A 27790-nucleotide genomic window follows, 5' to 3' on the forward strand; every position below is an offset into this window, starting at 1 on the left:
ATAGACCAATTTTAGTATTTAAAATCCCCCTAAGGTTAGACTGACCTTTGTTTATTTCCAAGATGCCCTTTTAAAAAAACATATGCCTACTTAGCACAACATAAAAGTTCAAATACTCTGAAAATTGCTGAAAGAAGTAATTTTAATTTAATAAATGTACAGTCTTATATTTTAACAATTTAGTGTTATAGAGATTTCAAGATAAACAAAATTTGAATCTAGGAAAAGGAAAACGTTAAATGGAAACTGAATTAAACATAAAGGAATAAGTGTTGGTTGTAATCATTTTCCCATGCATTTTGTTTGTGTCATCTCTGGAAATAAAATCTCCCTCAAAATTTGAATATAAACAATAATCAGAAATCAGCAGTTTTGGGCATCCACATTCTACTAAAATGGTAAAGACATCCACAAGTTTCAGACAAGCATATTTATCCATTTGTGGGCAGATTCACCTTATTGTTTTGTGAGGCTAAAACAAGGGCAGTTCAGGCATCAAGGAAACTAAATAAACTAGTACTGAATGGTCTGTGAGAAGTTAACATTAGATGAAAGGATAAAGCTTGTTTAAAATTTGTCAATTTCTAGTAATCCACTTGAATTAGCTGTGATATTTTTTCAATTTAACTACATCTAGCATCTGGATTTTTCACTTGCGGTGGTGGCTCGCACAGCAAATAGACGTTTCAGAAAGTAAAGCTGTAATACACCAGATGAAACAATGACTACACTCTGGGCAAATGACCACCGATTCACATAATTATTGCTTGCTAGTACAATAAAATAATCAGCTCCTTTGCGCATCCTGGCAAAGTTATAGTATCTCCACATGTGGAAGACGTAGCTTTGTACTTTGATGGTAGTATCCTGTGAAAAGGAAAAAGGTGGATGTTAAATTAGGTGTAAGACAGACTTTAAAAATGATAAATTACCCACCAATGAATATGCATGCCGCATGGGTGAAATTTTCTGAACTTGTTTAGTGCCCAAATGACAGGACACCTAGTGGGCCATGAACTCATTGACAGCTTAAGCAGGCTTTGTTGAAGATCTTTAGTGAATTCATAGCATTTGCATTCTACATCTAAGTTCTCTGGCCAATCTAGGAGAGTTGGTGGGATGACACACTGATTCTGTCAAAGGAAGGAAATAGAAATAAATTGACACCAGGATGTGTTACAATCATTCAAAAGGACATTAGGCTTTGGTGTTCCTGAAGTTTAAAATTGTGCAGCAGCATCTTAATGCTACTGGCAATGTGTGCACACCTGACCAACTCAGAATGAGGATTTGTTCGGGGAGGTTGTTGAAGTTGGCAATGCCCTGCCATGAAATCTGCTCCTCTGGAGACAATGCCACTCAGCAATGTTGAAAGAGCTAATTTTCTGTCTGTAGACTATATCTTGCCTGGCTGGAAATGGCTAGTTTTTATTTTTAAAAATTAGTTAATTGGATATGGGCATTTATTCACCATCCCTAGCAGGCCAGAGGCGAGTTTTTAATGCAAGCATATTTCTGTGGGTCTGGAGTCACATGTGTCCAAACCAGGTAAGAAGGCAGATTTCCTTTTCCAAAGAACATTCATGAACCAGATGGATTTATTGTAGTAATTAACAGTGATTACATTGTTCAAGTTTTATTCCAGATTTTTATTGAAACCAAGCTCCCAGAACATTAGCTTGAGATGCTGCATTACTGGTTCAATGTCATTAGCACTACACCACTCCATTCCCTTTTGTCTAATCGAAAATCATGTGGCTGAGGAGAAGGCAGTTAGTGCTGCCACTGTGTTGCTTCGACAGCTGCTGCAGTTGCTGTGAGTGGTGAACTCCTCTTGCTTTTTATAGGAGATGCAAGTCAGAGCTACATAAACTTCATCTACGCCCTAGCGAAGGCAGATAACAGAAGTGCAGCTGAAGAACAGGGAAGTGCAGCTGAAGATGAGTAAAGTGTATAAGACTGTCAAAAAATTTAGGGGATTTAATTATTGCACGGAAAACCACTTCCTTGCCTGGGAAAATTCCCCTTTTACCTCAGTTTCCCTGTTGTGGGATGGGAGTGAGAAATTTATTGCTATTCATTAGACCACAATACATAGCAGAAAGTGAGGACCGCAGATTATGGAGAGTCAGAGTCAAAAAGTGTGGCGCTGGAAAAGCACAGCAGGCCAGGAGCTGCCTGACCTGCTGTGCTTTTCCAGCAGCACCCTTTTTGACTATAATACATAGGAGCAGAATTACACACATTAGCCTATCGAGTCTGCTCCACCATTCGATCAGGGCGGATATGACTCTCAACCCCATTCTCCTGCCTTGTCCACATAACTCTTGAACCTCTTACCAATCAAGGATCTATCTCTATCTTAAATATACTCAATGACTTGGCCTCCACAGCCCTTTGTGGCAATGGGTTCCACAGATTAACCACCCCGGCTGAAAAAAATTCCTCCTCATCTCACTCTGAAGCTGTGCCCTCGGGTCCTTGGCTCTGACCAGAAAATGAGTCTAAAGGAGTGCTACATTTCAAAGAGTTCAGGCTCAGCCAGCCTATCATTGCTTGGTGCCTCGATTCAGCTCATGTGGAATGGATGTGTTAGGACTTCTCGGTTTCTGAAAAGAATCAGCAACATCAGCAGGAAATGGGAGAAAATTGAATGTTTCTGTATTCTTTGTAATTGATTGCAAAAATGTGTGTGCACATGTATGATCCATGCTTAGTCATCTCATGTATTCCTCTCTGTTTGGGAGAAGATAAATCAGACTGGCTATGCAAACCTCACATTTTTAAAATTAATTTACTGGATTTGGGCATTGGAGGCATGTAATCAGTTATTGCCTATTCCTATTTGTTTGAAGAATGTGATGGTAAGCCAGCACCTAAAACCATTGCAGTGCATCTGGTAAAAATACTCCCAACGTGTGGGTTAAGTATAGAGTTCCAAGATTTCCAACAGAAAAGCTGAAAGATTCTTTATGCTCAGACTGCTGCTGGCGTTCTTATGTGCCTGCTGCCAGGTAGGAGGGATAATAGATTTGGGAGCTTCTGTCAAAGAAGCTTTGGTGAGTTGCTGTAGTACATATTGCAAATTGTACATACTACCAGGGTGCAGCAATGGTGAAGGTCTTGAATATTTAAAGATTATATACTGCCACTCAAATGGATTGATTCAAATTTCTGTTTGCAGTCACTGTATATAAATAGTTGGTTCAATTCAGTTTCTGGTAATATAGAGATGGATGTGAATTCTGAAACTTGCCATCTCTGACAGTCATAGTCTTTTATGTGGGGAATGTAAATACTCAACATTAAATGTCAATGGTAGGTAGTTAGATTCTCTCTTGTTGGAGATGGTCACCATCCGACACTTCTGTGGCATAAATGTGCAGGCCAAGCTTAAATGCTGTTCAGGTCTTTTCACATACAGCCCCAAACTGCTGCAATATCTCAGGACTTATGAATGGAATTGAATGTTGTGTAATCATCAGGAAATAATGATAGAAGTAAAATAATTCATTAAGCATCATTGAGCCAGAAGACCGAGATTCAAGTCCTAACTGCTCCAGGGCTGCATAATATCATTTCTGGAACAGGTTGATTAAAAATATCTCCAAAGAGTTCAGGACATTGCCCCAAGGAATGGCACCAGAGACATCCTGGAGCTGTAACGATTGTTGTACAACAACTATGACCATCTTCATTTATGTGATATATGACTCCTGCTCTTTGATGCCATATCCCACGAAATGCCACCTGGTATCAAGTGCAATCATTCTATCCTTACGTCCAGAATTTATATCGTTTGTAAATGTTTGGAACAAGGCTGTCATGCAGTCTGGAGCTAAATGGTACTGGTAGACCCCAAACTGAGGAAGAGAAAGCAGGATATTAATAAGGAAATGTATTTGATACATTTGATAATCAACACTACCAGTATTTTTCTAAGAATGGAGAGTGGACTGCTGAAACAACGTTTGGCTGAATTGGATTTTTCCTGCTTTTTGTGGATAGGACATACATTGGCCACTTTGGCTATGGATCAGCATGGTCTGGGTTGCATTATTAATGGGAAGCTTCAAATGCATGGCAATGTGAAGTGGAAAACAGACTAATGAGTCAGTGTCAAACATGATTTTAATGTCATTTTTGGACTTTATAATCATTTGCAAAACCTAGGTAAATCTCAGAGATTATGTTTTGGGGCGGTGACACAGTGGTTAGCACTGCTGCCTCACAGAGCCAGGGACCTGGGTTCAATTCCCATCTCTGGCAACTGTCTGTTGTGGAGTTTGCACATTCTCCCTGTGTCTGCGTGGGTTTCCTCCGGGTGCTCCGGTTTCCTCCCACAGTCCAAAGATGTGGAGGTTAGGTGAACTGGCCATGCTAAATTGCCCGTAATGTTAGGTGAAGAGGTAAATGTAGGGGAATGGGTCTGGGTGGGTTGCTCTTCAGAGGGTCGGTGTGGACTTGTTGGGCCGAAGGGCCTGTTTCCACACTGTAAGTAATCTAATCAATGTTAACCAAAACTCTCAATTTAATGGATCTATGGTGATAAATTTTTCATTCGTTCACAGGATTTTGGTGTGGCTGGTTATTTCATATCATATGCTCACAGTGGGGCAAATAAGTATGACATTCAATCCTTTTGATGGATCAGCTTGGTTCCATTAGCATGACACTTACTTCTAAATCTGAAGGTAATTGAGCACAAAACCAAGGTTTATATCCACGTACAGTAATGAGTACTGGCAGGCTGCATTCTAGTAATTTACTGGACTAGGTATGCAGAAGCCTGGAAGAATGCACTAGAGACAGGAGTTCAAATTTTATCATGGTAATTGGAAAAATTAAGTTCAATTAATAAAAATTATGGAATAAATTGCTAATAATAATCATCATAAAAGACTATTACTGGTGGAGGTGGTGGGCTTGGGATGACACATTAAAACAAAAGTTTCGACTTTGGAGCAGGTGGATACTAAAATAACTCACAGCACTCATCAAAGAAATGTAGAGAGCTAATATCATATTTCTTTCAAATAACCTCACTAAAAATAAATTTGTGCTGTTCATAGGATTTATTGTGTGATCATTAGCTGCCACATTGGCCTATATTTATCAATTAGTATAATGCAGAAGTTATATAATTGATAATATGGAAGACTTGAGGAAATTCCTCTCAGGCAGTAGTGGATTAAGCACCCCATTATACACAGTGCCTCATTTTCAGTTCTGTAAATTGTTGTTCAGTGTCTCCTGGGTGGCTGATTCGACATCAGCTCTTTTGCATCATTGACACTTTCCACCCGACATCTACACCCCTAGAAAATCTAGAATGAGTACCTACTCTATTTTCTCTTCAGGTGTGTCTTCAGCAAGTTTTTGTACTAACAGCAGCTTAACAGTATATATTGATGCATCATTTTCAGTTTTAAACTGTTTAGTTTGGAAGGACATAAAGGTTTCAATCCATCAAATAATTTGATTCAGAAAATGTTGCTTCCTTGTTTAAACCATTGATGCATTCAACATATTTCAGTACAGAATTCTGCTCTATTATCGTCATCCAGTGTTGATGATGTTTAACATATGGTAGCCAACAGCATCTCACATTGATTGCCAGTATTCCCTCAGATCTATCTTGTTTCACACTCCTAAATGTCTTTGTAATTTGCGCAGAATCTTATTGTACATATGTATGAAAATACGTGAGTTCTTACATGTGTCTGCTGACAGCCAATGTGTGCAGAGTTTCAAATCAATGTGAAGAATATCAACTTAGCTGAAGGGGGGGAAACAACACCACGTAAACGGGTTTGGAAGAGAGAATGTCAAATTCCATTGAGGTGCGGGAGAAAAAGTATCTGTATGACTTGGAAGGAAAGATGAAGTTAGAGGTTAAAGGAATATCTCTATGCAAGTGTGGGGATGGGGGAAACATAATGATTCGAGATAGGCTCTCAGCAACAAAGGAATGGCAATTGCCACTCATTTCATTGCCTGCAGTCCACACGTTTTCCTAGTTCAGAGATTTTTTCTAATCCATGTTACAAATGCAGAGACCTCTAAAAGACATTCATAACATATATCAGCAGGGAAAGTAACAATGAAGTTCTTCAACCATCAGACTGAAGTATCCTCATTGAGCCATGTAGAGTCCAAACCAAGAAGAACAATACAGGAAATCTAATATTAATGTTTATAGATTAATCTTTGGATTTTGTTTTGACAGGCATTTAAAATATTTTAAAATGTGTTATATGTAGATAGCTTGGTTTTAGATTAGATTTAGATTAGATTACAGTGTGGAAATAGGCCCTTCGGCCCAACAAGTCCACACCGACCCGCCGAAGCGAAACCCACCCATACCCCTTACCTAACACTACGGGCAATTTAGCATGGCCAATTCACCTGACCCTGCACATCTTTGGACTGTGGGAGGAAACCGGAGCACCCGGAGGAAACCCACGCAGACACGGGGAGAACGTGCAAACTCCACACAGTCAGTCGCCTGAGTCGGGAATTGAACCCGGATCTCTAGCGCTGTGAGGCAGCAGTGCTAACCACTGTGCCACCGTGCCGCCCACTGGTTTCTTTCATCTCATTTTTTTTCTTTTGCATAATGAATTTCTGTTCTAATGTTAAAACCAAATCTGCAGCCTAGTGTTCATATATTTCAGTAAAAGATGACCATGTTAAGTTAAGAAAGAACAAAATATGATCTATAAAGAAAATTTAATTCTAGGATTTCACCTGTCCAGTAGCGTCATCATAAGAGGTGGGATGTCTTTGTTCTCAAAGTGCATTTTATCTTTGACATTTTATTCAGGGTGCATTCTTTATTAATATCTGAAGATTATTATGTAAAGATTAGGAAAAGAGAAAGACAGAACTTCTAAAGTTAATTTTCTTACAAAAGAACAAGACTTGTAAAAAGGTATTTTTCAAAGGCAACAAACATTACTCAGCAGTAATTATAGCTTAGTGCATTATGAAATATTTCAATTACTCCTGGATACGCCATTCATCTGAATGAAGTATAAAGCCGGTTTCAAGCTAACATTTGCTGACTCACCAAATAACTGTACTGCAGGATTGAGTTCTGCTGGTGAACAAAGGAAAATTATGCAAGCGTGGAGGAAGAAAGAATGTACCCTGAATAAAATGTCAAAGATAAACGCACTTTGAGAACAAGGTCTTCCCACCTCTTATAATGACACACTGGACAGGTGATATCCCAGAGTTAAATTTGTCTTAATACATCATATTTTGTTCTTCTTAATTAACATGGTCATCTTGCACTGAAACATATGAACAACCAGGCTGCAGATTTGGTTTTAACAATAGAACAGAAATTCATAATTAGATTAGATTAGATTAGATTACAGTGTGGAAACAGGCCCTTCGGCCCAACAAGTCCACACCGACCGGCCGAAGCGAAACCCACCCATACCCCTACATTTACCCTTACCTAACACTACAGGCAATTTAGTATGGCCAATTCACCTGACCCTGCACATCTTTTTGGATGGTGGGAGGAAACCGGAGCACCCGGAGGAAACCCACGCAGACACGGGGAGAATGTGCAAACTCCACACAGTCAGTCGCCTGAGGCGGGAATTGAACCCGGGTCTCTGGCGCTGTGAGGCAGCAGTGCTAACCACTGTGCCACCGTGCCGCCCACAAATGCAAAAGGAAAAATGAGATAAAAGAAACCAAGCTATCTACTGTGGCTCAGTGGTTAGCACTGTTGCCTCACAGCACCAGGGACTCGGGTTCAATTCCCACCTCAGGCAACTGTCTGTGTGGAGTTTGCACATTCTCCCAGTGTCCGCATGGGTTTCCTCCGGGTACTCCAGTTTCCTCCCACAGCACCAAAGATGTGCAGGTTAGGTGAACTGGCCATGCTAAATTGCCCATAGTGTTAGGTGCATTAGTCAGGGGTAAATGTAGGGGAATGGTTCTGAGTGGGTTGCTCTTCGGAGGGTCAGTGTGTACTTGTCAGGCCAAAGGGCCTGTTCCTACACTGTATGGAATCTAATCTAATCATAACACAGTTTAGAATATTTCAAACACCTAGCAAAACAAAATCCAAAGTTTAAACTACAAACTTTAGACTCCCTGTTATAACTATAATTTTTTTTTAAATCACTGGTATCTATTGATTTCATTTCTTAATCTCAAATCTGAATGTTCCGCTCACTGATAAGCCCTAATTCCATGCAATATCAACTTACAATTTCACTCCATCTTAATACATTTAGCCATTTTCATACACATGGACAATTATTCCTGTAGGGAACTTGGTTTGTGACATGGTTTTATATTTGAAAACTAAATTAAAAATGATTTTAATATCATTTTGTTAGCCATGCAGACTTGTATCACTGTGAACCTTGTCTTTTCCTTGTCCTTTGGTTTTCACTAGAACTATTTTCAAACTTTTTACTGCACCTTTTGTTTTGCTTGAAATATCAAAATTCACAGGCATTTCACCTATGCTATTGCTGTAACAATGGATACTCATTTTTGCCACTGTTTGATGAAGTAACATCAAAAACATACAATTTTGGCATTGAAATCCTTTGATAGTCTCTGAGACATTTGTTCATCTGCACAACTAACCTACTTTGTTCCATAAACTGTCTTCACGAACTAGCTTTGCTTTCAAATCTTTGCTAAACTTAGCATTTAATTTGGCCCAGTACATATATGTTCATTATATTTCTGGTAGTAGTATAAACATTCTGAAGAGTTTCAAGGACCCATTCCAATACAAATTACTTCTCAAGATTAGGTTAAAATGTGATGGAAGGTGTATGATTTAGGTGTGTGTGTATATAATATAGAATAAAATTCTTTTTCAGAGTTCAGATTTCAAACTTGTGATGAATGAGTGTTAATCATTTCTGTGAAGTGGTTTAAAAATTAACTAGGTCAGTCTTTTTGGAACCATGAGTTTAAGTCAGCATATGCCAAAGAGAAGAATACTGAAGGCCTCCTTGAGGATTAATGGAGAAGTTTGTTTATATTTTGGGGTTTTATAACAGGAGAAAGAAATAAAACAAACATTTAAACCATTATCTCAGCAGAAGCTAGGATGGAAAAACAATTACTTAAAACATTAGTTAAAAAACTTTGAAATTCAGTTCAAAAGAGACGTGACTCAAGTCGGGTGTAAGAATGGCTTCTCCTAGAAAAGGAACTTGTTCAGAGTAGTTAAAGGAATAAGTTATCTATATGTAGGGGTTGTAATTTGTGAAAACCTTGAAACCAGGAATGTTTGTTTGAAACAGTGCGGATTATTAAATGTCTGTGGATGTATTAGCTGACAGTGATGTGAATAGTCTTGGGAAAAGGCCTTACAGCTCACAGGATTAGAATTGGAAAGAAATAGTTGAGACAACATCTGGATCTGAAAGGGAATTAAAATTTCTTTGGACTTTGATGAACTGTACATGAAAATGGCTAAATGAATTAAGATGGAGTGAAATTGTGGGTTGATATTGCATCCAAATAGGGCTTATCAGGAAACAAGATGTTCAGATTTGAGATAAACAATGAAATCAATAGATTAACATTAAATTGTAGTTATAACAGGGATATAACATTTATAGTTTAATATTGGATATGTGCCTCAACAAGCCTTTTAAATATCATGTCCAGATTGAATGAAATAAATGGATGTTTAACAGAGAAAAACCAGTTGCCAAGAGAATGGAAATTTGCATGCTCCTCCATTCATGTTTTATGTGGTTTTGTCATCAAATTATGAGATGCTATTAAACTGACTTGAGATTGTTCGAAAAATACAGAATATCTAATTAAGTGGATGGAGAGGAAGATGTTTTGTTGTGGCAGGATCATTCTGGGAGCAAAAGCAACAAATCTGACCCAGAGTGGAATCCTTATAAGAATGCCATAACCAAAGTGAATCAAAACAAATTTGATTAACTGTTTGCATCGGATGGTGAAGAGAATGAGTTTCACAGTTAATTGAATGCTTTAATATAGTCAGGCATATCAGAATAGGAATAATTCAAGCAATATTATTTTGGAAAAGGAAATAGAGATGAAAATATGGCCCGGATGGCCTGACATCAATATTGAGTGCATGGTAAAAGATTTATAAGCAGAGCATTTAGGGTAGGGGCTAAGGTGGGAACAGGGTAGTGAGTTAGATGATCAACCACGATCATATTAAATGATGTAACAGGTTTGAAGAATTGAATGGTCTATTCCTCTTTTCCATGTTTCTATATATGCATCACACTGTTTTAATTTGCATTACCATGTTCTTTTCTTCACACTTCAAAATGACGACCACCGACACTAACACAAACATTTTACAACTTGTACATAGCATACAAGTTGATCCCTGTTTTTGGAAGGATTGCTGAGGTTTCAAAGGTCGACTTACAACGATGAACTATGTACTTATTTCCCCATCAGAGCCATCAGTGAATTGACATTTTTGACTCTGTGTCAATGTCTGTTTAATTCCAAGGTTGACTTGTATAAAATAAGATATTGAAGGCTAAATGTACATTTTTATTCAACAGTTTATAAAAAAGGAATAAATGAAGCCTACCAATTTCAGTTTTGACTAAAATAGTCAAATTAAACAAGTCCCTTTCTTGCCATCAAAATTGTTGGGGAATGCCTCATCAAAGTTTGCAAATGTAATGCCCCTTACTTTAAAATTATTTTAAAATAAGACAGTATAACACCATATAGTAACTTTGTATTCTTAATCCATCAGGCCAGGAAAGAAAATGTTTACAACAGTAGCGGTGATTGCTTTGAAGGGAAGAGAAGAAGACAGTATTAAATATGCTGATATCTTAATCTGATCATTGTTTCTCACCCGAATAGCAGAAAGTGTATCATTCAATTGAATTTTTGCTTTATTTTCTGCTTCTGTTTTCTCACCAAAACCATCATAGTAAACTCCAAAACTGATAAAGATCTGCTTTGATCCAAAGCGCGACAAAAAGTTGCTCAAACAAATTTGATAAAAACCTGAAAGAAATCAAAACATGATTGTCTGCGAAATGCAATATTGTTTTAATCAGTTCTTAAAAATCTTGCTGTAGTATCAACAACAATTTGTTGGATTTCTTCAGCAATTTTAAGACAGAAAACATTTTTTCCCTTCAAATTGACTATTTCCTTTATTTTTGCAACTTGATACTTGTAGTTAATGCATGATAAAATTCAGTGACATCAGCTGTTGGGCAACTATATGCAATTTGGGCTTCCATCGGACACACAGGATTATGGAGTGATCAAAGTCCCAGCTAAGTATTGGGTGGGAGGGTTTGATGGGATGGGATTCACGGAGTAGAGGGCGTAGGTGGGTCAGTGACAACGGCAGTGGGTTGGTTTCAGTGGGCTCCCTTTAAAAATGCCATGATTGTTGATCAAACGCTAAGTGCACTTGAAGGAGAGAGGCCTGCACCCTAGGAGACAACAAGCAAGTGCACGTTGCATGACATAAGCCTAATTATAGCTGCATTAATACCAGTGGTGGCAGAACAAGATCCTTGAGTGGTAATTAATTGACCGCTCAAATACATCAATTGGCGCAGGACGGGAATGTCGACCACACATTTTCCTGTCCCTGCACTTAAGTGCAATGGTGGCAGGCCCAACGAAATCCCTTCTCCACTTCCAATGCATCACCGGAGATGCATAAAAGATTCCACCGCATCCAGTGTTTCAGATCAATTGCCTTTCTTCACTTGTTTACGTTAAGCAAGTTGAGCAACTAATTGTTGTACAAGCTAATAGTTCTGAAGGAGTTAATATACATGTTACATTAAGTTCTACTTAATCTGATGTCATACAGTCTTTGGGTAAAGGCAGTTGAATTCTGCACGAGTTCCTTACAGCAGAAGATATATCTCGCACAGCTCCTAACAGTCATAGTCATACAGCATGGAAACAGACCCTTCGGTCCAACTCGTCAATGCCGACCATGTCCCCAAACTAAATTAGTTCGACTTGCCGGCATTTGACCTATATTCCTCCAAACCTTTTCTATTCATCAACTTATCCAAATGTCTTTTAAACATTGTAAGTGTACCTGCATCCACCACTTCCTCTTGCAGTTCATTCCACACATGGACAACTCTCTCTAAAAAAGTTGCCCCTTGTCCTTTTTAAATCTTTCACCTTAGAGTGATGATATGCTGGGCCATGAGATTGCAGATTGTGTTGATGTACAATCCTGTTGTTGCTGATGCCCACAATATCTTATGGATGCCCAGTCTTGGCTAAATTGACTGAAGGGTCTGCTTCCTTGCTGTGTGACTTGTAATCAGCCAGTTGCAGATGCATCTTGTCCATGACAGTAATGATAAGAGTGACCACTGGTCCTTGTGGAGACCAAGTCCTGTCTTCACATGGAGAATACCCTCCATCATGTCCTGAGTAATTATACCTAGCAAGTTAAGGCGAGTGCCTCTTTTGTTTAGACTGATCAGTTGACTATTCTCTACCACTGATAATTAAACAGGCTCAGCATACTGAAAGAAGACGGTGATGGTGAACTACGCCAGACTAAAACACATATGGGGAAATGCACTGTGCTTAGTATTTCTGCATGATTAGATAAAGAAATGTCATAGAATCCCTAAAGAGCAGAAAGAGGCCATTTGGCAGACCATCACCCAAGACTGGAATTGAATCCAGGTCCCTGTCACTGTGAGGCAGCAATGCTAACCACTGTGCTAGTCTACTAACCGAGCAACTGTCTGTATGGAGTTCTCCCCATGTCTGTGTGGATTTCAGCCAGTGCTCTGGTTCTCTCCCATAGTCCAAAGATGTGCAGGTTAGTTAGTTTCATCATGCTACTTTTCAGTCTCGTGTCCAAGGGTGTGTAGGCTATGTGGATTATAGAATCATATGTGATAAATGTGGAGTTATGAGGATGGGGCCAGGGTGAGGGAGGAAAGGCCTGGATGGGTCTGGGTGAGATGTTCTTCAGATGTGTGGTGCAGACTTTGTGGACCAAATGGCCTCTATCTGCACTGCAGGCATTCTGTGATAAGTTCTGCCAATTAAACCAAGAAAATATACTCAAAACTGTTGCTCTGCCGTTGACTCACTGGGAAATAAAATCACTTAGTGTTTCATATTGGCCCTGTCTTACCAAGTGTTCTCTCCGTCCATTTCTTGCGAAGTTACATTGTAATACGTGTGGAAAACACATTATCTCTCCAAGTTCACTCATAAGTTACAGTCCCAAATACTGCTTTCATTCAGATATATAAGGAATACTGTGATTCAATCCTTAAAGGCAAGAAGCCCAGGCTATTTAAAGGAATAACTAAATGTCACTAAATTTTATAATTTATTAACCACAAGTGTTAATTTGTGAAAGTAAGGAAGTGATCATTTTGCATGAAAAATAAGAACCTAACATATTCTTCATGTCGTCTCCATGTCTGCCCACCTCAATGTTTCTGCTTTTCTCATAAAAACCTCCTTACTCTCAACAGAGTTTCCCATGTCTCTGCTAATAAATTTGAGCAATCTATCAAGAAATATTTCACTCCATAAGCTACACAGTACATCACCAACTTACCCCATCATAGAATGGAATATTCAATTTTACAAGCTGCTTCATTATTTAACTATGGTATAATAATGGTACAAAAATACAAAAGACAGATTTAACACAGCACAATAATGAACCTGTTACCAGTAGTTTACTTGAAATAATATCATTGTATATACCTGATTCATTTGTTTTGAAATTAATTTGGCCACTTGCTTCTCTGGATGTATCAATCAAATGCCCAGTGGGTGCATTAACTGTGGCAGTTATAGCTCGGTTATTCTGTAATCCCATCATCCACTGAACCTAGTAGGAATTAGATTTCAAACATATGAAAGACACAATTCTGATTATGAAAAGCAGAAATCCTCAATAGTTATACATTAATATAGTAACTACGGATGGATCTGATTTTCAACCAATTTGCAAGTCAGTGCACCATAAAGGCCATTTGATGCTGAGCAGTACCAGCATGATAATTTTTCAAAATGTGAAATAAGCAAAATAATAAATGCATGGTCATTATTGCTTATCTAATAAAGAATATGCATTCAAATCCCACCAAAGTAGATTGAAAATCTGAATTATATTTTTAAGAGTCTGGAAGTAAGAGGCTAGAATCACCAGAAGAGACCATAAATATCTTTGACTTTGGAAAAAAAGAATCCCAGTGATTCACTCATATCCTTTTAGTGAAAGAAACCCCCAGTCTTTGTGGGATTTGATCTCTCTGATTCCAGTTCCTTTCCAATGTAACTGATTTGTAACTGGCCCTGAAAACCAGTCAGTTGTATCAAGCTGCAATTGTGAATAGCCAGAATGAAACTGGACAGAATGCAGTCTGAATAGGCTTGATTTCTTTATGATTCATTTGGTGGTTTCACTCTTGCTTCAAACTTTCCACTTTACTGGGGATAGTGTGAAGATGGTGTGTGGTGTTGAATTTTCCAGTCCTTCAAGGCTACTGTACTTACTCAGGAATTGAGGTTGTCATTCATCAGAATACTTGAAATGCTGCAATGACCAAAGTGTGCTTTCAGGAACTCCACAATCTCATAAGTTACAGATGAAGTCACCCGATCTACCTCCCATTATATAAAATAGTCCATGGTGTCAAGATGAAGAGTCCTTATGAGATTGAAAAGGGCTATCCCAGCCTCATCCATGTGTGATGAGATGTGTCTTTAAGAGGGACTTGTCTGTCCTGGTTCTCTTGAAGAGAGGTGTCATAAATCTGATGAAGAGGAGTCTGCTCCATGGAAAGCAGAGTGAATAGCTTTAGCATTTTTAAAAATTAGACAAAAGAAGCATGAGTGGGTGGTGTCAGGCTCTCACAGACCAAGGGTTTAGTTTTACTTTTCAGTTACTGAAGTTGGGAGTTTGGAGTTGAAGTTGCTAAAACTTGAGTTCTCTCCCTGCTGCTAGATTCATTCATTGCTTCGCCTGGAGTGGGGAGATAGCAAGTGAGGAAAATCTGTTTTGCTGAATTTGCCTTTGCTAAAGGTGTATTTATGAGATGCTGCTATATTGGAACAGCTGATGAGTAATAATTAAAATGTATATTATCTTAAATACATTGATAGAAAAAAGACATAGCTTTAATTCAGTTAATATTTTAAATATAGTGTAAGAATAAAGTGTATTTTGCTTAAAGCCTAGTAGTTTGATTAATTGAATCACATCTGGAACACAACATCCTATACTTGCCTTTAAATGAGATAAAAGTTATGGTCGAGGCTATTTGGGGGGGTTTGGTCTGGTCTATAACACATGGTCTATCTGGGGTGTCATATGCCATCAGAAACTCTTTAATTTGTTTAGCATGGTACTTGTTAAACCTTGGTCCCGGATTTATTCGCTCATGTGCAGCAAATAAAGCACATTTTGACCTCCTCGTGAGTCTGCTCCTGAGCCTAGCCAAACTGGCCATAAACAGGTCCAGGCAGTGGGCCGTGGAGGGGGTTGTTAGGGCCGACTGCCTGCCCCTCTTCCGCGGTTACGTTAGAGCCCGAATGTCTCTGGAGAAGGAGCACACGGTGTCAACCAACACGCTGGAGTTGTTCAGGGACAGGTGGGCGCCGCAGGGAGTGGAGTGCATTATTTCCCCCCTAACTCTATTTTGATTTAATCCCTGCCCTCCCTTTCACTGTTTGATCACACAGCATTGCCCTTTGATATCAAGCTTGTCACTGGCCACTTAGGTGTTTCCTTTCTTCCTAGTGGTGGAAATTGAATAAAGATTTGTGCACCTTGTGTCTTTCACAGAGTCTCACACCTGCACACACATAGCATGGGTGCTGGGGAAAAAAAAGAAAATACTTTTTAAAAATAAACAGGAGTGTCAAAGGTTCTGAAAAGAAAAAAAAAAAGCACATTTTGCCTTCCTCAGAATTGACTCAATTCCTTGATGGCTTGCACACTCCCAACTCACTACGGATATTAACTCATTCCTTTGTACAAAATGCCATCTTGTGCTTTCATCTCTGTATGCCCAATATGCTGTTGCGACCACAGAAAAATCCTTGATGATTTCAAATGATCCTTTCATCACTACTTTTTCAAAACTTGGAGAGTTGGAGACTTGCTTGATTTGATTGAGGCACTAATATGCTATATTTAATGTCTCTGTCAGGTTGATGACTTGCAGAGCATGTGGAGCTGCTGCTTTAAAGTGGATCTGGAAAATTTCATATTTTGTTGTAGCAGCTTATAGTTTCTTCATAGGGAGTGTTGTACTTGACAGCATTTCAGTGATGTCCATCTGTTTCCCTTATTTGTATTTCGTGTCGAGAAGGTACTCTGTATCTGGAATAACATTCTCTGCAAATAATTTGGAGCAGTTAATAAAGACTTGAAAAAATGCTTGGAAGTGGCTTGCAGTCAAACTTTACTATATCTCTGCCAAGCAGATATTACTGAAAATGATCACAAGCAAATACAACAGTCAGTTACTCTTTCTCCATCTGAGGATAATGTTGTTCTTTTGGATTGAATGTGGAGGATGCAAATGTGATTAGTTGTCCTTGTTCAGTAGAATGGCTGCAAATCCTGTCTTCCTAGTACCACAATGCAGGATGACTTAATATTTACGTCATAGTATTTCAATACTTGAATGGCCATGACTAGTTGCTTGATTTTCTTTTATTGAAAAGATTTTTATTCTTTACGAAATTGTAAAATTACAAAAAATATAAAGAGTATAACAATTACAATAAACAACTACTTTACAAACAAAATTTTAAAAAAGCTACCCATTCAATAAATAATTGAACAAATTAATTTAATTAAATTACTCCACTCGTGCAACACCCCCAAAGCTCCCCATCACGGGAAGTATCAATTAGCATACCTGTACTTATTCGGGATTCTTGCTCTCATGGCACATGGCTCATCAGGCCCAGGTCTCATGGCTATACAAAAGCCCTAGTTAAGATGGCTGACAAATCTGCTTCTAGATAGTGCAGAAAGGGCCACCACATCTTGTAGAAAGATTCTGTTTTCTGGTGCACCATACTTGTAAGGAAGTCCAGGGGGATGTATTCCTTAACTAATCTATGCCATCCTGAAGGTCTGGAGGGCTTTCCAAGTCCCAATTCATGAAAATGTTCTTCCTTGCACAATATGTAAGAATATTAAACAGCTTTATCCCATTCTCATCTAACAAAAGCAATTTTGGCAGGCACAGGAGAAGAGACAGCGGATCTACTTTGACCTCAGTTCCCAGGATCCGCTATATGACACTTGCTATAGTGCCCCAATACTTGCAAAGCTTGTGTCAGGACCACAATGGGTAACAGTGCCAATACCTATTTTGCATGTGGGGCATAATGGAGATGCTCCCTTTTTGAATTTCGCAAGCTGCTCTGGGGCTAGATAAACCCTATGAAGGACCTTCAGCTGCATAACGTGTTCTGTTGCAGATTGAGATCTTTCCCACATTCTCCCAAATGTCCTCCCATATCTCTGACGAAATCTCCACTCCCAACTCTTGCTCCCAGATCCCATGGAGCCACTCAATATCTTTCAAGGTGCCACCTGCCAGTAAATGGTAAAGGGCGCTAATCGGGGAGTATCTGTAGTCCGAAGCACTCTCGTCTCTATGTCAGACCTGTTAGGATCAATCAGAAATGTAGTCTTTTTCTGGATAAAGTTCTTAACCTGAAGGTAACGAAAGAGGTCCCTGCTGGGCAATTCGTACTTGCGACTCAACTGATAGAAGGACATCATGACCTCCCCCTCAAATAAGTCTGTCTCCCCTGGACGCCCATAATGTAAAATCAGAGTCCATCAACCCTGGCCGAAAGGAGGGTTGAGATAAACTGCCCTTGCTTTGTCGCCATCGTTCTTCATGCTTTAACCATATTGATGACAATTGGGTTCTGACAATACTCTGTGACTGTCCTCATCTTATCCATGAATAACAGATTAATAAGGGGGCACTTCGCCTGGGAGCGCTCTATATCCAGCCATATTTACTCGGGTTCTCACAAGCCCCATCATTCACAAAGGATAGTAGGGAGCTTATTTGACACCTCTTAATATTTGGAAAGTCTATCCCCACCCCCAACAATTCCCTGGGGAAGCTGCAATTTGGCAAACCTAATGAGAGGCCGCATGTGATGCCAAATGTGAGTCTCTGCAATGTTAGCCTAGGCAAAATTAGAAGGAGCATTTGCATGGATATAATAAGTGAGGAAGAACATTCATTTTAATAAGAGCTATTTGGCCTAACCAAGATATTGGAAGAACCTCCCAACGCTGAAGATCCTACCTTATCGAGCAAGTGCACAAAGTTAGCCTTATATAACTGGTCAAATGTGAGATTAATGAAAATGCCTCGGTACACAAAACCTGCCTGTGATGACCTAAAAGGGAATTGGATTTCACCTTCGAGATCAGGTATTTCCCCAACATACCACATGGGCATAGCATCCGACTTCATAAAATTAATTTTACATCCCGAGAAAGAGCCAAATAAATTGATACATGGTACAAATGAGGCACAGACACTGCTGGGTTTGATAGGAAAGATAGATCATCTGCATAGAGTGTGATCTTATGCATCCTTGAACCCACCTCCGGGACAATTATAGAGGGGTCGCTCTGGATAGCCTCTGCCAATGGCTCAATCACCAGCATGAACAGCAGCGGTGAGGGGGGACAACCTTGTCAGCTGCCTCTACCGATACTAAAATTATGAGATCATATGCCATTAGTAAGGACTGTTGTCATAGGATCACTATACAGCACTTCTACCAGCATCATCGTGGCCAACATATTCATACATTCCTTCGAAACCTCACTCGGAAGACCATCTGCCTTACTACTTTGGAGCTGCCTTCCCGCCTCTTGTATCTCTTGCACTGTCAAGGGAGCATTCAAAAGGGATGCCTGCTCCGAAATCACACCTGGCAGGTCCAGGTTCTTAAAGAAGGATTCCATCTTCACCAACCTGTCCACACAGCCCTCAAACCGATACAGAGTGGAGTAAAATTTCCAAAAAGCCATATTAATCTTTTTGGAGTCGCAACTAAGAGTCCCAGTGCCCTCTCTGATAGATTGGGGGGGGAGGGGGGGGGAAGCCCTCTTTTTCTTAGCCAAAAATGCCAAGTATTTACCTGGCCTGTCCCCATACTCAAATAATCTTTATTTCACAAAAAGAATCTCTCTCGTTGCTGTTTGAGTAAGTGCGGCATTCAGAGCAGCCAAGTGAGCTGTGATTCGCAGTAATTTAATCACGGATGGCCTATCAAAGTATACAATCTCGGCAGTCTTCAGCCAGGTCTTAAGCAGACGTTGCTGCTCTCCCCTTTGTCGTTTATGACTAGCTGAGTAAGAGATGATTATACCCCTTGCACAGGCCTTGGCAGTCTCCCAAAGCTCAGACGGGTTACTGGCTGTGTCCGAGTTGATAGCCAAAAACACTTTAAACTCCCACAAGAAATATTTGATAAACTTACTATCCTTAAGGAGAAAGGGATCCATGCTCCAATGACATGAACCTATCCCCATTGCCCCTTGTCTTAACCTCCTAATGGCTACCTTCCCAATTTTACAGGACAGCACTGAATCCAAAAAAGCCAATGGAGCAGGAAACAAATCAATCCTGTCTAGCACTTGTGTGGATTGGAGAAAAACGTGAAATCCATACCCGCTGGGTGAAGACATGTCCATACATCCACCAATCCCAACTCCACACATAAGTCCACCAATTGTTTAGATTGTGGGGAAGTGTCCTGAGAACCCCTGGGCATCCTACCCATTGTGGGATCCATGAGGCAATTAAAGTCTCCCCTAATAATAGTATGGCACATTTCAAGGGTAATCAACCTAGAAAGCACATCCGTCAAAAATTTAATGGGGTGTGCCAGGGGACAGTAGACATTCAGAATACCGTATTCTTTGACATGTATTAAAGTTTTGAGAATCACAAACCACCCATATTCATCCTTAATTTGATCTCGCAACTGGAATGGGAGATTCTTCTGAATCAGAATAGCCACTCTCCTGCTTTCAGTGTTGAATGATGAAAAGAACACCCTGTCAGAACCGAACTTGCTGCAACATTAGATGTTCTTTGTCATCAAGGTGGGTTTCTTGTAATAGAGTGACATCAACGCTCCCCTTTCTAAGACTTGAAAGTACTTTCTTTCTCTCAATTGGTGATTGACTTCCCTTAATATTCCAGGTGCACCATTTGAAAGAACAACTAGCCATAGTCATCTAAACAACCCATGAACCCCCGAGAGGAAAAACCCTACTCATGACACGCCGAGTGGAGACAATTTAAAGACTCATAGAGCCTGAAGAACACATTTACAAAAACTACGAAAAACAAAAAAACTTTTAAAAACTAGTTACAATAAACCAATACAAAAAAACAGATATTAGGAGACTTTACCCTTTGCCCTTAGGGGGCACTCTCACTACCCACATACACTTCCATGGCTCCTTCTCACTGAAGCCCCGCCCAAAACCTAGACAAAACAAAAGTAAAGAATACCTAACTCTTACAAGCATAAAAATTAAAAGTGGGCATGTCACCCATTCCACCCAAACACTGACCTCCATTATTGCTGGAAAAAAACCCACAAAGTTCTGACAATGCTTCCCAAAAACCAGTAAAGTGAAAAAAGGAAGAGAGGAGGAGAGAAAAAACACAGGGACAAAACAATGAAAGAAACAACAAAAAAAACCATTATTGTCCATATTGCTTGAGCCAGCCAGTCTATTTTAAAGTGTCCAAAAAGTTCTTTGAGTCAAAGACGTACACAGACCATCGTGGCTGAAATGAAGCACTGCCGGGTACCTTACAGATTATTGGATATCCGGATCCCTCAATCTCTTCTTTACCTCAAAGGTCTTCCTCTTACGGATCACGGCCGCAGAAAAGTCCTGCAAAAAACATAACCTTCTATTCCTTATAGATCAGGGCATGTGGATCCTTCCTCAGCATTCTGGAAGCTTCCAACACCTTTTGCTTGTCTTTATAGGACTGGAATTGCACTCGGACCAGGCAGGGACGCTAGTCTGACCTGGGCCTGCGCACTGAGACCCGGTGAACTTAAATCAACCCACACCTGGCCCGCCTTGGCTTTCCATCCCAGAAAATGCAGCAGCCATTACTCAAAAAAGCTGGCTAACTGATCCCCTTCTCAAGGTCGATGACTTTCTCTATTAAGGCCTGCACCAGCTTTTCCAAAGTTTGGATCCATCCTGCAAAAGATTTGGCTGTGATGTCTGATGCCACAGTCCGCCATTCGACCTCCTCCACATGCTTTTGCAGCATGGCCAAGATTGGTACCAGCCTGGCCCAAGTCTCTTCCATCATTGATTCGATCTTTTCTCGGAGCTTAAGAAACTCCAAAGACAGGCCTTGCTGAGTAAGTAATTTCAATTGGGTTTCCATGGAGGCTGACGCTGTGGCCGCAGGTACATCCATCACTGCAGGGGAGTGCTCTACCTGTTGTGATCCATACTGCCCTTTGCCTTTAGTCATCTTCGCAATTCACAAAAAAAGGATATACAGTGATTCTAGTAACTTAAAACTACCAACTTTTCCCACAATATCTAAAATATGGCGGGAGGGGGGTGGGGTGGGGAAGCACCATTTTGCCTGAGTTTATGGTGCAGAGCTCAACAAGGCAGACTTGTTAGATTGCCGCCATCTTGAATCCCCCCTAGTTGCTTTATTTCAATGAATGCTGTTTCTTGTTCCATGTCCCAATGGCATTGGCAGTGGGTTAGCATAATGGTTTACACTCTGGTGACAATTCAAGCAAGATTGTTGTCAAATTGCCAATTTATCCAAAACATCAGTGCACTAATTTTATATCTGTTGTTCACTAGATTACTGCGACAACTCTCACCTTTGCAACAGCTGGGTGAAGACATTTTGCTATCAATACATGACCTATGTACTTCACTTCAGGCATCCTTCATGGCACTTTTTTCTAGTTCAACTTCATGTACATCTGAAAAGTTCACTCTAATAGTTGTACTATAATTTGTGTGTGTGTCATAGTCAGCAATAAAACTTTATCCATTGTATCTCTGCATCTATACGCTAGCAAACTATCTACTCTAGATTCTAGGAATAAATATCAAATCTTTTATGGTCTGCATTGACTCCGCTGGAGCCATGGAAATGCCAAGGACATTCACACTTGCCTATGTCTCTCAAACTGCATCCAGAATGTAGTCAATAATCATCCAGTGCATCTAGGGTAGTAAAAACTTTTGCCTTTGCAAATTATGTCAAAATCGCTGAGATGATTTGCATGCAATAGTGAGATCTCTTCAGAGGTTATTCAGATCCTTTGGGTCGGTGCATATTTTCCAGGTTGTTTTACTGCTACCATGCTGATAACTTCTATGAACTGGATTATCACTTTATTAGTTAATCACTTCTTTACCAATTCTTCTGTTTCTCTTTCAGTCTGGCCTTGAGGATAACTAGAACTTACCTTAGCAGACATTCGAGATTATATTTTCCAGGAAGACATCTTAAACCTGTAAACACATTGTTGTGCTCCTCTAGCATATGTTTCATAAACAATGGTTTGTGTTTTGCAATGTGTTACAAACTTATTCTGGTACTTAATGGATACCAGTTTTAGAATTGCTCAGGCTAAGGTGAGTGGCTTTTATTTACTATCTATGATTTGGAACTCATAGATTGGCTATCAGTGAAATCTGTTTCTCAGAGTACAATGTCATCATATAGCCTCAGCCTTACTTTTGCAGACTTCTTTTTTGGATCACGATCTTGAACTATAACACAGAGATCTACACGATGTTATATGATACACAGGTGTATACCTGACACTATGTTGACTTGATGCTTTTTTTTCTGCAGTCATCATTCCAAAAGTCATAAATCATTTATCCCTTCTTATACGTTTTGATCCAACCTGATGTAAGGTCTAGTGTGAACTGTCAGTACCATTTGCCGATATCGCCCCCGTGGCAATCTGTACCTACTCATTGTGCTTCCTTCTAGCACAATACTTGTGTACAAAACTTATTCACAATTTGCCCTTTGTCGATGATCATTCTGCCTTTTTGTCCTGGAATGTCTATTGGGATACCGTATGGCCTGGTCCGTTCTGGTGTAAATATGCTCAAGTTGCTGATTTAGAAGCTCAGTGTTTCTGCATAAGTCAATTACTTTTCTGTGATGACGTTTCTACTTTTAGTAGACATGCTGTCATGGCAGCATCTCTCCTACCAACACAATCCTGCCTTGAATTCAATCTATTATTTGTACTAATTTACAGTACTCAACCACCATCCGTGGCAGAGTATTCCAGACCCATACCACCCTCTTGGTGAAAAGATTTTTCCCAAAGATCCCCTCTAAACCTCCTACCTTCTGCTTTAAAATTATGCATCATGTTATTGACCCTTTAACTAAGGGAAACAGCTGCTTTCTATTCACTTTGTCCATGTCTCAGTTTTAAACACCTCGAACAGGAGCCTCTTCAATCTTCTCTTCTCCAAAAAAAACAACCAGCCAGCTTCTCTTCACAGATGAAATGTTCCATCCCAGGCAATATTCTGGCGAATTGCCTTTGTACCCTCTCCAGTGCAATCACATCCATCCTATAGTGTGGTGACCAGAACTGCACTCAGAACACCAGCTATAGCCTAACCACAGTTCTGTACAGCTCCAACATGACCTCCTAGCTCTTATCTCCTTACATCAGTCCCGGCTGAGCTTATTTCATGAATGAATTTTATTAAACATTTTAACCCAAATTTAAAAGCAGGATATTGCAGGTGTTGGAAATCTGAAGTAAAAACAGAAAATTCTAAGCAGGTCAGGCAACAACTCCAGAGAGAGGCAAATCAACATTTCAGGTTGATGACCTTCTATTTATAGTTCTGATGGAATGTTCTCATCCTTACAGATGAACTCTTTCTCATTCCATTTTGCTGCCTGACCTTTTGAGTATTCCCAGCATTTAATATTAGGACTGATGAAAGGATAGTGTTCTGTATGCCTTCTCAACTACCCTATTAACCTGTTATGCCTCCTTCAGGGATGTGTGGACAAGCACCACAAGATTCCACTGTTCGCCTGAGCTCCCTAGTGTTTTTCTGGAAGCAAACTGCCAGTCAAAAGTCATAGTTAAACAAGAAACCAGACAACTCCTTACAGCTTCAGTTCTAAAGAACAGTCATACCCGATTTGAAGTATTAACTCTATTTCTCGCTTCACATACATCATCAGTACCTCCAGCATCTACAAATTTTGCATTTATTACGCAGAATAGCTATTCTGCATAATTTCCAAACTAACTGCTCAATTGCCAGAGATGGTTAGAGGAAGGGTGCAGTTTGGGTGTTTGATTGTAGTAGAGTCAATTCCTTGTCCTCACGCAGAATAAAATGACCCTCACCAAGACCCAAATGTAACACGACTATGATGTCATTACTGAACTGCTGTAAAATGGACACCTTCACTCAGTGCCTCAGAGTCATAGAGACATACAGAACGGAAACAGACCCCTTGGTCCAACTCGTCCATGCTGACCAGATATTCCAACCCAATCTAATCCCACCTGCCAGCACCCGCCCCATATCCCTCTAAACCCTTTCTAACAAATGTCCCCATCCAAATGCCATGGCAAGGTTCACATGATTACAGCAAGCACATTGGTGCTAAAACATTAGTGTGAAGACTCCTACATCAACTTGCTCCTCACTGCTCATTACTATAGTTGCATTTCTGGTGGTCTGGCCTGTCAGTTGGTAGAAACAAACCCAGGAATGACAAATTGAAGGGTCTGCCCACTGGCTATAAAGTATGATTCAGCGTACAACTCTGCCAGCCTGCTGCTTAATTAGTCTATTAGACAGCTCCCCCAAGTTTGCTACAATTGCCTTAATATTAAGACAGAGGACTTGGTAAAATCAATCGGATAGGGTGTGCCCTTGTTCCCAGTGGCTAGACATGCTGGATGATTCTTCTGTAACTTCAGTTTTATTTTTAATGTTTCTGTATTGCTTCAGTAGAGCAGAGTGGCTCGCGAAGCAATTTCAGAAGGCAAATAAATTTCAAACACATTGCTGTGTATCTGCAGTCACATGTCAGCCAGTCTGGGTCAGGATACAGATTGGTTTTCCTAAAAGAAATTGATGAACAAGGAAACAGGGTAGGTAAATGGGATTCAAATGACTTACTGATGTAGAGGGTAATTATTGACACAGCTTGTTTTTCATTTTGTAACTTTCTTTTGTCTTTTTTATGTATCAACGCTATTTGGATGTCAGAAATAAAGTTCTAATTTGTCAGTAACAAAATTATTTAAACAGAATAACTTAATAATCACAACAATAGATTCAAATGATCTCCATTAAATTATATTCATTCAAAATAAATAGAAAATGCTGGAAATACTCAACAGGTCAGAGAGCAACTGTGGAATGAAATATCAAGTTCATATGTAAGGATGAGAACATTCCATCAGAACTGCAAATAAACGTTCATCAATCTGAAATGTTGCTTTAATTAGATTTCATTGCCACATGTACTCAAGTATAGGAATACATGAGTACAGTGAAAAGTGTACAAAGGTGCCATTCTCTGACACCATCTAGGTTACAAAACTAGTATTAAATAAAAACAGAAAAAATTATAAAAAGAGCCAAAAGGTAATAAAATCTCCAGATTTTAAACTCTAAGGTCTTATCTCCATAACGGTGCTTGGAATGTTTAGCCACCAATACTACAGTGTTGCCTGACCTGCCCAGTATTTTCTGCTTTTATTTCAGATTTCCAGCATTTGCAAGATCTTACTTTAAAATTTCAATACGTTGGAATATTTAACATCATACCTTTTAACCTAATCATCACAAGAATTCTTAAAATTTACTTCAACCAAGTCTTATTTGAAAGTAACAACAAAATCAGGAAGGTAAGATCCTACCTCATAATTGAAGTAAAAATAGCCTGCCTTGTCTGCATAATGCCAGAAACATTCCTGCTCACCTCCTGAGATAACGATGGAAAAGTCATATTGATCAGCACCACGAAAAGTACCAGATTCACTGGAACCACTTATTGGCTTGGTATTTTGTGATGTTCCACTTACAAGCAGAACAATACACACGGACATAAATGTAGCACCTTGCGCAGACATTTTACTGCAGTGATGTATAGAGAATTCCCACAAGCAGAAAACTTACAACTTAAGAAATTATTAACTTTTTATCTCATCTTTGCTGCATATTAATCCTACTCAATGTCTTTTGCACCTGTAAAATACACATTTTAAACAAACATCATTCAAAAAGATCCTATTGCTGAACTAGAAATTATGCAATCCATTGAGAAGCATGACTTATATCTTCATGTTACTCTATGAGCTGATTGAAGAAAAGATTGTTATCTTTAGCCTCCTCTGTGCTTGAAAAGAAGCGTCAATTTTATAAATGGTACTCAATGGCTACATTAATGATGGTAAATGAAAAGCAAAGCCTTCTGAACATATTATAAAGCAGACTGCACATTGCAATTATATTTAATTTGTACTTGAATCTAGGGGAGAGCTGGTGTCAGTATATTTTTGGGGGTGGTCGGGGAGGTCTTGCTTTACAATATAATCTTATGGACCTTGTTATGGCCACGACACATGCCTGTAACTTTTACTGGAATGTGGACACATTATCTGAGGGTAAAAAAAAACATAGAATACGAAAACTATCTTCATAAATCAGAAAGTCAGACAGCTGATTTTATGATTTCCCTGCAGTCAATGCTAGACAGGCCTCACACATTCCTGAGAAGTTATTTAAAATCAAGTAGCCTTGCCAGCTGCTTATTGGTCACCTCTCACCATATTAACAGAAGAGTCATAACAGCTCCAAAACTTGCCAGCCTCATGACGTGACTTCAAATCAAGTCATTTCGGAGGATAGAACATAGAACATAGAAGAATACAGCGCAGTACAAGCCCTTCGGCCCTCGATGTTGCGCCGATCCAAGCCCACCTAACCTACACTAGCCCACTATCCTCCATATGCCTATCCAATGCCCGCTTAAATGCCCATAAAGAGGGAGAGTCCACCACTGCTACTGACAGGGCATTCCATGAACTCACGACTCACTGAGTAAAGAACCTACCCCTAACATCTGCCCTTTACCTACCACCCCTTAATTTAAAGCTATGCCCACTCATAATAGCTGACTCCATATGTGGAAAAAGGTTCTCATGGTCAACCCTATCTAAACCCCTAATCATCTTGTACACCTCTATCAAGTCACCCCTAAACCTTCTTTTCTCCAATGAAAACAACCCCAAGTGCCTCAGCCTTTCCTCACACGATCTTCCTACCATACCAGGCAACATCCTGGTAAAAAAAGAATGCTGCTTGCAGAGTTACTTCTCGTGATGGTCAGCTCCAGCTGGTGACAATGATAAAGTCACCAACATTGAGGTCCTTGAAATGGCCTTACTTGCTGAGTAAAAAAGGCTTTGCTCACTTCACTCTTCTTGTTTCTGCCTAAGTACTATAATTTGCTGCAGCGGAAGACAGTGGGATGAGGCGGTGGACAATTTGGTGGCCTTTGTTTTCTCTGGGCTGTCCACTCCACCATTGGAACTTTCCATTTCTGCTTGCCTCTATGAATGTTTCTCCACGCAGTTGCCTCCAAAGGTCACAGCCCTCACCAACTGTCACCATTAATGTCCACCACTTTCAAATCATGCTTGCAAGTATCCT

At 39.7% G+C, this 27790-nt stretch overlaps 1 protein-coding gene across 1 annotated transcript; it reads right to left on the bottom strand.

Moving 5' to 3' along the window:
• Nucleotides 1–282: 282 nt before the first annotated feature.
• Nucleotides 283–26208, bottom strand: tmed6 (transmembrane p24 trafficking protein 6). The gene is made up of 4 exons (XM_043707512.1): nucleotides 25996–26208; nucleotides 13741–13867; nucleotides 10865–11019; nucleotides 283–867 (listed from the first exon to the last, which is right to left on the bottom strand). Exons 1-4 carry the CDS (start codon nucleotides 26206–26208, stop codon nucleotides 634–636), a joined length of 729 nt encoding a protein of 242 aa, XP_043563447.1. The 3' UTR covers nucleotides 283–633.
• Nucleotides 26209–27790: the final 1582 nt, after the last annotated feature.

Source organism: Chiloscyllium plagiosum, chromosome 17, assembly GCF_004010195.1.
Source record: "Chiloscyllium plagiosum isolate BGI_BamShark_2017 chromosome 17, ASM401019v2, whole genome shotgun sequence".
Classification (NCBI taxonomy): domain Eukaryota; kingdom Metazoa; phylum Chordata; class Chondrichthyes; order Orectolobiformes; family Hemiscylliidae; genus Chiloscyllium; species Chiloscyllium plagiosum.

Coding starts and splice junctions, on each gene's coding strand:
- tmed6 (XM_043707512.1), bottom strand. CDS start 26,208: ATGTCTGCGCAAGGTGCTACATTTATGTCCGTGTGTATTGTTCTGCTT. Junction 13,868..25,995: donor ATTTTTACTTCAATTATGAG/GTAGGATCTTAC, acceptor AATTCCTACTAG/GTTCAGTGGATGATGGGATT. Junction 11,020..13,740: donor TTTCAAAACAAATGAATCAG/GTATATACAATG, acceptor GATTTCTTTCAG/GTTTTTATCAAATTTGTTTG.